Source organism: Crinia signifera, chromosome 3, assembly GCF_055691185.1.
Source record: "Crinia signifera chromosome 3, ASM5569118v1, whole genome shotgun sequence".
NCBI classification, from domain to species: Eukaryota; Metazoa; Chordata; class Amphibia; order Anura; family Myobatrachidae; genus Crinia; species Crinia signifera.
Genome location: NC_139219.1, coordinates 14,757,084 through 14,769,618, shown reverse-complemented (window position 1 = coordinate 14,769,618; position 12,535 = coordinate 14,757,084). Strand labels below are relative to the sequence as shown.

Sequence of the window (12,535 nt, the reverse complement as noted above, 5' to 3'; positions counted from 1 at the left end):
GAACCACTGCCCTAGAGGTGAGATGAACGCACACATACATGCACACTAGTGGTGGATCACACATATAAAGACACACTATAGGTGAGATGAACGCACACATACATGTACATCAGTAGGAGTATACAGGTGTGGTATATTCATAGTATCCATTATCATATTACAAACCTAACCGGGATCTGGGATTTGTTGTTCAGAAACTCAGCATGTGAGAGACAAGACACACACAGGATATCATCCACCTGAACGGATCTGTAATACAGAGAGATTCTGTGTTATTCCCAGCAGTGTCCCTAACAATTCCCTGCAGGTGAAGCTTTGCAGAACACAGACAGTGCATCAGACCTCCGCAAAGTCAGACAGGACACGGGAGAATGGACCTCTCACTATGACCCTCCAGCTCCTCCTCAGCAAGTATACAACCAAAGGAGCAGAGGGGGGTGGGACCCCTACAGAGAATTTTAAGTACACATTTTCTCCCTTTGCCAATCCAACCTCAATACCACCACTTTTAGCATAATTAAAAAGGCAGCAGGGGATTAAACCAACCAGTCCATGGGCATCTTATGACGGTCCGCTCATGGCCACATTAACTGACTAAGTTGAAGCCTGAGGGGTAGGAACAGTGTCAGCAGACTTTATTTCAACTAAAGCCCCATACACACTACACCTATATCATTAATGAGGTAAGTCCAGGCAAAGGGCAGGGTTCCCTGGGAGAGGCATATTGCAGGGCAGGGTTCCCCGGGAGAGGCAGAATGCACGGCAGGGTTCCCCGGGAGAGGCAGAATGGAGGGCAGGGTTCCCCGGGAGAGGCATATTGCAGGGCAGGGTTCCCCAGGAGAGGCAGAATGGAGGGCAGGGTTCCCCAGGAGAGGCAGAATGGAGGGCAGGGTTCCCCGGGAGAGGCAGAATGGAGGGCAGGGTTCCCCGGGAGAGGCAGAATGGAGGGCAGGGTTCCCCGGGAGAGGCAGAATGGAGGGCAGGGTTCCCCGGGAGAGGCAGAATGGAGGGCAGGGTTCCCCGGGAGAGGCAGAATGGAGGGCAGGGTTCCCCGGGAGAGGCAGAATGGAGGGCAGGGTTCCCCGGGAGAGGCAGAATGGAGGGCAGGGTTCCCCGGGAGAGGCAGAATGGAGGGCAGGGTTCCCCGGGAGAGGCAGAATGGAGGGCAGGGTTCCCCGGGAGAGGCAGAATGGAGGGCAGGGTTCCCCGGGAGAGGCAGAATGGAGGGCAGGGTTCCCCGGGAGAGGCAGAATGGAGGGCAGGGTTCCCCGGGAGAGGCAGAATGGAGGGCAGGGTTCCCCGGGAGAGGCAGAATGGAGGGCAGGGTTCCCCGGGAGAGGCAGAATGGAGGGCAGGGTTCCCCGGGAGAGGCAGAATGGAGGGCAGGGTTCCCCGGGAGAGGCAGAATGGAGGGCAGGGTTCTCCGGGAGAGGCAGAATGGAGGGCAGGGTTCTCCGGGAGAGGCAGAATGGAGGGCAGGGTTCTCCGGGAGAGGCAGAATGGAGGGCAGGGTTCTCCGGGAGAGGCAGAATGGAGGGCAGGGTTCTCCGGGAGAGGCAGAATGGAGGGCAGGGTTCTCCGGGAGAGGCAGAATGGAGGGCAGGGTTCTCCGGGAGAGGCAGAATGGAGGGCAGGGTTCTCCGGGAGAGGCAGAATGGAGGTCAGGGTTCTCCGGGAGAGGCAGAATGGAGGGCAGGGTTCCCTGGGAGAGGCAGAATGGAGGGCAGGGTTCCCCGGGAGAGGCAGAATGGAGAGCAGGGTTCCCTGGGAGAGGCAGAATGGAGGGCAGGGTTCCCTGGGAGAGGCAGAATGGAGGGCAGGGTTCCCTGGGAGAGGCAGAATGGAGGGCAGGGTTCCCTGGGAGAGGCAGAATGGAGGGCAGGGTTCCCTGGGAGAGGCAGAATGGAGGGCAGGGTTCCCTGGGAGAGGCAGAATGGAGGGCAGGGTTCCCTGGGAGAGGCAGAATGGAGGGCAGGGTTCCCTGGGAGAGGCAGAATGGAGGGCAGGGTTCCCTGGGAGAGGCAGAATGGAGGGCAGGGTTCTCCGGGAGAGGCAGAATGGAGGGCAGGGTTCCCTGGGAGAGGCAGAATGGAGGTCAGGGTTCCCTGGGAGAGGCAGAATGGAGAGCAGGGTTCTCTGGGAGGGGCTTATTACAGGGCAGGGACAATATAAAACATGGAGAGATCTAACCTGGGTGTTTTGAAGTGCTGGTACAGAGCGTTGTTGAATGAGTCCTCAGTGCTGTAACATGGAGACTTCACCACCTCTATATAAAGCGCCTTTGCATATGGGGGCTCAATAAGAGCAGATTGACTTCCCTCTGTGAGCTCGTTGCTGTAGCGCTGTGTACAGGACACAAAGGAGAGGACGTATTTGCTGGCTGATTACTACAATACATACAATTACTGTACATAGACCATATACAGGCATTACTATTTCTTCCATTGTAGAATTCATTTAATATATTTAAAAAAATCAAATAAAGGAGCAGGGGTGCCACGAAGAAAAAAATCTGATACTATAGGACACCATGATTCAAAAAAGTTTGGGGACCACTTGCTTAGAGTGTTGTCTCCCACATTTGTACTGTTCTCTGAGGGTACAAAGGGACCAAACGGCAAACAGACTTCCTCCCCAATCTGGACATGGACCATCGACTGTAGGATGTCACACGCAGCTGCTGTGAGCCAAAACATGGCGACTCTTCAACGCGATATTGCAAATATTTTGTCATTTCAGAAAGCGACCTGTCATGCTGGGAGGCCTAGTCCTGGGTTGGGTGGCCCCCAGCATGTTAGAGAAAGCAGTCGCGGCCTTGTGTTTTTTCAGAAAACTGCAACTGATGTGCACATTTCCGTGTACATATCCTATGTGGCCAGGCCACCCACTCTGTGTACACTTGGTTTCACAGCCAACCCTTCTCTCGAAAATAGAGACGCAACTGAGATGTACGACATGGCTCATAAGAGGCGACATTCTATTATCGAAAAACAAATTAAAAGGAAGCGCTTGGATTTGAGGGATAAATTTAAACCAGTCTATGTTATTAATTAGGACATTTATAGATACAGACAAAAATTAAATATTAGAAAGAATTTAATAATCAATTACAAAGGTTCCGGCCGATACCAAACATGTATAATGACACTAGAAATAGAAAAAAATACACAATAAAAATCAGGATTATCCTGAGAAGAAATAGAAAAATAAGCTAAAAATGTGCAAGTAGAAGATAAACAGTCCCCCTTTGGATATATTAGGAAAAATCCACATTAGCCAGCCTCAAGTTTGTGGAAGGTTAGAAAACAGTCCAATATTGTTAATGAGAATTAGTGGTTGTATGTTAACAGTCCAGTGTTAGTGGTGTTAATTTGGAGTTTAATATAGTTACCACATTCCTGTTTATAGGCTGGAAGGCATCAGGGAGGTACTGCTAGCATCAGTCCACAGAAAAAAACACTCGAGTGCACGGTTGGAGACACAGCACAATTGCGGTATAACGCTCCAATAAGCCGGCCGGCGCTCATTGGAGCATTATACCGCAATCTATTTTGTCATTAGCGCTACTATCCCCCTTTTTTTCTATTATCGAAGCGTGTACAGTAAAAGTCGTCATGGCACACCCTGCAAACTAGCATATTTTCCTGTATGTAAATTAGGGTTGCTACACTACTGTATATAGCCGCTTGAGTAAGCATCCTGCTAAACAGCTCCTGTTCGACTGCCTCCTGCTAGAACGCAATGGAGGTCATTCTGATTGAATCGCAAAGCTGCGAAAGTCGCAGCTTTGCGAGTTAAGTAAATACCGACTATCAAATTATTTCTAAGGGCACCCACGTCACTGGCAAATTACCATGGGAACGCCCATGAAATGCTGGTTGTTTGCATGGGCGCAACCCATGTCTGCCGCCCCACGCCCACACTGATCTGTGCAAACGGGGAGGTGACTAAACAAGTCGCCGCGTCCGCTTACACAGCCTATACGCGCAGCCCATAAACATCGCTCACCGCTGCAAATTCACAATGGTGAGAACAGACCAGAATGACCTCCAAAGTGTAGACACAGCCATAGGCTTAAGAGTGCAGACACCTTCCTGCCAAAAAGGACCCTTTAAAATGGACCTGTCAAACTGCAATATGTAGACGTAATCTGATAGAACTTCCTGGATAGGTCACCTGACACTGCAACAAGCAACACCCCCTCAAGTGAGGCAGATTCAAGGTAGTTATACTGCATCAGCAAGGTCTCTCCCAGGCATAGATTTCAAAGCAGGCTGGGGTTTCAATATGTGCTGTTCAAGCTCTTTTGAAGAAGCACAAAGAATCGGGCAACGATGATGATGACCATGAAAATTAGGTGCATCAGATGAAAACAGATCATGCTTCACTTTCATAAACCAATGGAACCCAGGTACATACTTCTACTGTTCAAAAAGTCTGTCCAGAAGAGGATTCACGGAAGAATTGCCATATTTTCAACAAGGCCAAGTGACTATTCACAAAAACATAGACATTTTGGTGCAGAAAAATGGCAGCAGGTGCTCTGGACTGTGAAATGTTTGGCTATAAACTAGGAATGTTGGCTATAACTAGGAATCCCAGGGCATTATTAGAATCCTGGGATTCGGGATTGAAAAATGCTCAATCCCGGGTTTTGCCTCCCTATGTATTACAAAAATAAATTGGAAAGCATAGTGGAGGTTCCTTGCACGTTTGGGGCTGCATTTCAGCAACTAGGATTGAGTATATTGACAGGAATAATGGTATCCTCAGTGCTGAGAAATAGAGGTGGGTATTACCCATCATGCAATACAATCAGGAAGGCGTTTGATTGGCTCCAAATTTATTCTGCAGCAGGACAACCACTACAAAAATACAGCCAACATCATTAAGAACGATCAAGTCCTAGAAGTGGTGATATGGCCCTTACAGTTCCCTGATCTCAACATCATTGAGTCGGTCTGGGATTACAGAGACAGAAGGATCTCAGCAAGCCTACATCCATAGAAGATCTGTGGTTAGTTCTCCAAGATGTTTGGAGCATCCGCCAAGCCAAGCTCTTTCAAACCCTGTGTACCTAGAAGAAATTACGCTGTTTTGAAGGCAAAAGGATGGTCACACCAAATACTGATTTCTCCTCTGTTCATTCACTTTGTATTTCTGGACCCAAGCAAGTGGATCTCCCGTCCTCGGATCTCCCATCCTCAGCCCCCGGAGACTATTGGCCTGAGGACTCCCCGGATGATGGATCGTGGGTGCAGAGTGGTGGACGGTGGAGGACGGAGCGCGGGTGCCGACTCCCCCCGACGAAGGATGCGACATCCCCCGGCCTGGAAGAGACGGGCGGCGCCACAGCCGGCTTCACCTTCAGCCGTGCCCCCCCCAGCAGTGGAATGCAGGGGATCTCCAACCAGGACCCATCCCAGCCAGCAGGAGCCGCAGCTGAGACACTCGGCAGCAGATGCTGTGAAAGACCCCTGGCCAAACGATCCCCTGCAGAAGAGATTCCCGGCCTGTAGGCCCCGGCCAAGACCACCAGTGGGCTGAGAGGGCCTGTCCGCCCCCACAGGATGTCCCAGCGTAGAGCCCCAGGGGAGGAAGTATGGCTCCTACATTGGGGAGGCAGCAAGGTTGGCCTCACTGACTGACCCCCCCCCACACACACACACACACACTCACTGTCTCTCCCTGCCCCACAGCAGCCGCGGCTCCAACCAGGGCCCCTCCCTGACCACCTCCAGCCTCACAATGGGACAGCCGTAGGATCCATCTACACTGGCTGACCCCTGTGGTGTGCTGAAGGCGAGAGGTGGAGCCTTTCTACTGCTGCCCTGTGAGTAGCAATAATCAAGATGGCGCTGCTGATGGCTGCCTAGGAGCTGTGCTGCTCAGCCTAAACAAGTTCCCCGTGTCTCCCCTGTCCAGCACCCTCCCAGGGTACCTACCTGGCTGTTGCAATGACCAAGTGGCTGCCGCTGATGGCTGCCTAGGCGCTGTGTAGCTCAGCAAGTATATGTTCCCATTGTCTCCCCTGTACTTGTCCATCACCCTCCCCGGGTACATCTAGGGGGTTATTCTAGTTCATTCAGTTCAATGTTTTGTGTCTGCGCATTTCTGCAGATGTGCAGACGCAGGGTACGAGCGGGCATGGTGAACTACATGTTCGCTGTCCCACATGCACCTAGCAGTGCGGGTGTCCTCGCACAGGCCGCCCACAGAACAGAGACACCATAGAAGTGTCTCTGATCTGCGAGCGCTGGAGAAATCATTTGACGGTCGCCGAATGATCTCTCCCCGGCTGCGAATGGATGATTATGCAAATCATCCATTCGCAGCCTTGCGAGTCAACCAGAATAATGTCCCTAGTGTATATCTGTACATAATTATATACAGTATATATATATATATATGTGTGTGTACGGTCACTGTCACTGTTTACTTGTTATCTACATGGCTTTTGTACAGTATACCTGGCCCAATAAAGTGGATTCTGATTTTGTTAATTGATAAAAATCACCTATTAGCACTTCTATTTCTGACAGCATTCTAAAGGTGCCCATATACTGCCTGCGACGTCTCGCAGCAGTGTACGGACACACGAAGGACTGCAAGCCGCCGGGACCTTCTGGCAGGGACACATGCGATCCGTTGTGATGGATCGCATGCGTCACTGCTTTGCGCCCGTCCCAGAACGGGTGGTCGGACGGCCAGCCGGTCCGACCACCTAGTCGACCCGACTACATGTCAGGGAGAGGCGATTTGGTCCGATTTAACGGGCCGATGGGTCGCAATCGGTTGAAATCGGACCAAATCGCCTTGATGTATGCCCAGCTTTACTTTTGCAGCATTTTTTTCCCACATCTGCCTAAAACTTTTGTACAGTACTGTATATGGGGGAGATTCTCTAAATTAAAAATGCGGTAAAAACCCTGTTATCTGGGTTTTTACCGTATTTTGGGATGCTCTAAGCATCCCCTGCCGGGTTACCGCGATGGGGGCATCGCCAGAAAAATCTGTTGATGCCCCATAGAAGCCTATGGGTTTCTAACGCGATCCCCCGCCGCCCCGCACTGACCCCCCCTCACCTGTGCAGGGAAGAGGAGGAGAGCCAGCCCCCCCTGCAGCAGCAAAATTAGCCAGGTAAAAGAGGGAGGGGGGAGCCGCGCCGTGACCCACCGCTCATCACCGGGTCACAGCAAAAGACAGCTCTAAACGCAAGAACTGTCTTTGGTCATAATTATCGCATATGTTAGATCATATGCAATAATTATGCTAGCGGTAGCCGACGATGGGCGGCGGTAAGGGGGCGTGGATGTTGGAGCACCCCCCCCCCCTATATCTTCTATGTATTATTCCAAGGGAAATTATAGTCAAATCTGTGGAGTAAACTGAAATATGACCCCTGAGTGCACGTCACTGACTGCCACCTAGTGGATTACTACAGTTACAACATCTCTTATATATTTGGCTACATCTGTCACTCAAAGTGTGTCTGGAGCTGTAACGCTGGGTGGAGCCTCTGACTCACATGACTGACTCACATGACAGAGAACCAGCCCAGTGAGCCCACAGACAGTGCCAGACACCCTCTGCCTCTCCATGTTACACAGCAAAGACACAGCTACTCACCAGACACACCAGGTGAGCTCCCCACACCTCCATACCTCCCAACATGACCCTCTCCAGGAGGGACAGAATGCTCTGTTTGTGGACTTCCATCTTAATTTATGATTGTCATCACCTGTTTTAAACAGGGTAATTGATAAGAAAGGTGTTTAAGCACAGGTGATGGTAATCCATAAATTAAGAAGTCCAGAAACAGAGCAATGTGTCCCTCCTGAAGGATCATGTTGGGAGGTATGCACCTCCCTCCCTCCCCCCCCCCTCCCCATTCACGGCATCCCCACGATTAAATGGCACATGCAAAACACTGACATGGCTATGGTCGACAATGAAAAAGGTTGACAAGATTTATTTTTCACTCTTTCAATGTTTTCATATTCATTCTCATGTGTCGACATGGACACCAATGAAGTGCCACACTTATGTCAACATTTACATGTGTTGACCTTTCTGTGTTGATTTTTTCTTGTGGCGATTCGCGGCACCCCCCGTGACCCCCCTCCCGCAATTTGTAGCACAGCCCCCGCAATTCGCGGCACCCCCGGTGACTCCCGCGATTCGTGGCCCCACCCCCTCCTGCGATTCGCGGCACCCCGCGACCCCCCCTCCCACGATTCGCGCCAACCCCCTAGGCCCCCCTTCCCGCGGTTCACGGTGCCCCCCACGACCCCCCCTACCGCGATTCCCCACCCCTGACCCCCCTCCTGTCATTGCGGCAACCCCCCGCCCCCGCGACCCACCCTCCCGCGATTCACTGCAACCCCCCCTCCCACGATCCGCGGCACCCCCCCCCCCCCCCCGCGACCCCCCCTCCCGCAATTCACGGCATCCACCCACGACCCCTCACCCCGTGATTCGCAGACACCCCTCACCTCCTCCCTCCACCCCCGCGCGCGATTCACGGCAACCCCAGGATTAAATGGCACATGCAAAACACTGGCACGGCTATGGTCGACAATGAAAAAGGTTGACATGAGTTTTTGAAGATTTATTTTTCTTTTTTGGAATGTTTTCATATTCATTCTCATGTGTCGACATGGACACCGATGAAGTGCCACACTTATGTCAACATTTACATGTGTTGAACTTTCTGTGTTGATTTTTTCTTGTAGCTATTTTTTTCCAGTGACAACTATGAACTATGTGCACGTCAACCTACACATCATCAACCAATTCTTTGTATAATATATAACACCTGTTCTGTTTTACTGTAGGTGTTTTAAGTCAGATCTTTTACTGCTACTATTACTGTTTATGTAAATGCATTCTGAATGACAGCAACATCCTACCATCCTTCTACAAGAATATATAACCAACTAGGTGATTCATCGCGCCCCGTGCCGCCCCCCCCTCCCGCAATTCACGGACCCCTGCGTACCCCCCTCCCGCGATTCGCAACCCCGCCTCGCGCAATTCACAACCCCTCCCACGCTTTGCGGACCACCGCCCTCTCCCGCGATTCGCCGACACCTGCGCCCCCTCCCTCCCTTGATTCACGGCACCCCCGCGCCCCTCCCGCAATTCACGGCACCCCTAAGCCCCTCTTTAGTCCCCCGTATACTAACACACCCCTATCACTACCCAGCTTCCTGCTCTCCTGAACCGTAACTTCCACCACTGGGGAGTCGCTGACGCTGTTTTGCCCACATGCCCCTATCATGCCTCATAGCCCAGTCTCCTGCTCTCATGCACCCGAACTCCCACCCAGTAGGAGGAGACACTGATTAAGGGCCACCATCCTGTTCTGCCACGCTGGACCCTCACCCACTGGCAGAAGCTGCACAGTATCTCCCACCCTCCTCTTTAGTCCCCCTTATGCCCACACACCCCTATTACTACCCAGCCTCCTGTTTTCCTGTGTCGTGACCTCCGCCAGTGGGGAGCCGCTGACTCAGAAACACCCTACTATACTATTGCACACACACACCTAAACAACATGCACACACAGCCCCCACACCCACACCCACAAATGTCACTGTACCATCAATGTACATGTTACTCTGTAACCGCTTTTTAATTAAACAAAACAATACAATACACACCCCCTTCCACATCATATGCTCTCTATTTAACACATTTCACCTATAACTCAAGTTGCAATACAGGCATCTTTCATACAATTCTAACCATCTTTCTCATATACAAATGTTCACAAATTAAGGGGGCGCAGCCCCTTACGACGGTGTGAAGAGCGCCCGTAGGGCGCGATGAATCACCTAGTTCATTAATATACCTCCTATTTGTGTAGGACTAAAACATCAAATAATATGTGAAAATATGGAGATCCTGCAGATATTTACTACCAGTTATTCACATAGCGCACACATATTCCTCAGTGCTTTACAGAGACTATTTGTACATTCACATTAGATATCACATTAAACTATCTTATCCGTGTGCATAACACTAACACACATTGTTGCTTCATTAAAATGGCAATTCTACCCATTGGCATCGAGATGGGGGGCGAGTACTTTCTGCTCAGGTCCCGATCCCCCCTACCGCGTTGCAGGGAGACGGGAAGTGGGGTTAGAGGGGACTGGCTGCCGCTGCACAGCCTCTCTCCCCGGCTCTGCACATGCTGCTCAGTGCTGAGCTGGAAAGATACAGCAGCAGCAGCCTGTCCTCTTTAGACACCTTTTTTCATGGGGGTGTGGCCACAACTCCTCCTAGGGGCTCCGCCCAGTGGCCACTTTATTTTAGCAGGGCCCAGCTGACCTTTCAGTGCCCCTGACTGTACCCTCACGAGGCAATTCAAAATGTGCACTTGATTTGTCGGGCTATTTCATTTCTTATATAGCGCAGCATATTCTGTTGAGCGTTACAATTGCATGCAGGTCTCCTGCCTCTTCCCGCTGTGATGATATTCTGTAGGTTTCATTACGTAATATTGGAACTAGTAAAAAACCATTACAGCAGAGATGGGCAACTACATTTCCTGATTTCCTTTAATAAATTCAACTCTGAGATATGGTCTCACCTCTATAAGAACTTCGTTAACGGAACTTGTTCCGGCTGTCAAGTTAAAACTGAGAACAGCAGAGATGACTGAGGTGCATCCTGTCGTACTGCCCGAATATGTGGGAGCACTTCTTCCCACCATGCTTGGGGTACTCAGAAGATGGCTGTATTTGTGAGGGTGACCCAACCACAGCTCAGCAGCCAATATCATGGCTAGATGTTTTCTCCCTCCAGCCAAGCAGTCCACTGGAGACGGCTCTTTCTTTGCGACTTTTGTGCTTCTGTCCACCTCTGGTAAGGATACCCACACCCACTCACGGTGAAATAGACCCAGCTCCCGCAATTGGTTCTTGCTCACCCACAATGCAGAACCCCGATCCGAAGGGCCACCCACCTCCTGTAGCCTCCCTGCTCGAACCAATGATTCGGCATCAACAGGAGCCACACGGAGTCTTAAGGGGCCTGTTCCTCGAGCAAAGCTGGAGACCACTGGAGTGTGGATATCCAACCCAAGCACACTAAAATCCAGGAAATGTGTTTCACCAGAACTCACCGCACCTGCTGACCCAATGACCACTCCACCTAAATGCCGCCCGTTATGAATAGAGTCTTCCTGTGGGCACTTTACCAATGTCCCCTGTCCTCCCTGGCATCTTGTGTCTCCATTTCCCCATCTCATGCTCCTTTCCTGAACCACCGGTGTTATCCCCTTTTTCTGCCTCGCCTCCAGTCTCCCCTCTTGCTGCCCACCCTGGAGGACCTCTTCTTCTTGTTGTCCCCAGAGGCTCTCCTCTTCCAGTCCTCCTGGTGGTCTCACGCTTTCCAGCGCTCTATGGGGTTCAATGTCCTCCTGCACATCACCAGGTCTCCCCTCCTCCTGCAGACCAAGGGGACTTCCATCATCAAGCCCACCATGGAGTCTCAATTCTTCCTGTGCTCCCCCTTCTTCCTGCAGCCCCAGGAGCCTCACCTCTCCCTGCTCCCCCAAAGGTCTCCCATCTCCCCCAATCCCACTGCTGTCCCCCCTCAGCTCGATAACACTAAGACGAGTTTGTGGCCCCAAAATGCCCTGCAAGGTGGGTCTGGTATCCACAATTAGGGCCCCACTATCAGACAGCACCTCTCCCCTCCGAACAAGTAGTGGGCCCCGCGGTAATGGCGCCCTCCTACTCCGGACCCCCAGGAGCGCCCAGTCCAACAACGGTGGGGAACTGAGCAGGAGTCTCCTCGGAGTCAGGGGCCCCCGTGTCCGCACGAAAAGCAGTGGCCCCCCGGTGCTCTGATCTGCAGGCATGTTCAGCAGGCACAATCTTCCGGGAGCAAAGAGCAGAGAGGGGATGTACGCTATCGCTTCCTGTCTTACAACGGCGGCCATTTTCCCGGAGACCAACTGCGGTATTCAGTTTTGGCTGTAAGCTGTAACGTATTAGGAATCACTATCATTTGTAATGAGAACCAAAAGCCCAAAGCTGGGCATCTGTCAGTAAATACATGTATTTTCCACATGACTGTCATGTGATCAGAGGGATTTGTGGATCAGTATGTAATGTTTGATGAAATACTTTATTAATATGCATACATAAAATGTAATGCAGTGGAGTCAAACTCATGGCCCTCCAGCTGTTGTGGAACTACACATCCCAGCATGCCCTGCCACAAATTTAGCAATCCATTATATAAAATCTGTGGCAGGTAATGCTGGGATTTGTAGTTCCACAACAGCTGGAGGAACATGACCACGAGATCCGGAGATCGGCTTGAATCGGGTGCAGTTGTCGGCGGTCAAAAGCTGTGGGAATGGCACCTCACACCGTTCGCAAGTCCATCTAAGAAGGATTTTGTCAGAAAGAATGAACTAGAATAACCCCCATAGTACTGCTTACCCACACAATTCCTGCAGAAGTAGTGCTGCTTACAGAAAAATGCTCACAGTAGTGATGCTTACACAGAT

General features: G+C 51.2%; 1 protein-coding gene across 1 annotated transcript in view; it reads right to left on the bottom strand.

The window, feature by feature from the left end:
* The window catches only part of PEX6 (peroxisomal biogenesis factor 6), a 47,738-nt gene extending 35,752 nt beyond the window's left edge, over positions 1-11,986 (bottom strand). The window contains exons 1-3 of the mRNA XM_083175325.1: positions 10,604-11,986; positions 2,191-2,342; positions 166-249 (exon numbers count right to left, since the gene is read on the bottom strand). Of these exons, the coding sequence (XP_083031451.1) occupies positions 166-249; positions 2,191-2,342; positions 10,604-11,959 (1,592 nt within the window). The 5' untranslated portion in view covers positions 11,960-11,986. The remainder of the gene's footprint in view (positions 1-165; positions 250-2,190; positions 2,343-10,603) is intronic.
* Positions 11,987-12,535: the final 549 nt, after the last annotated feature.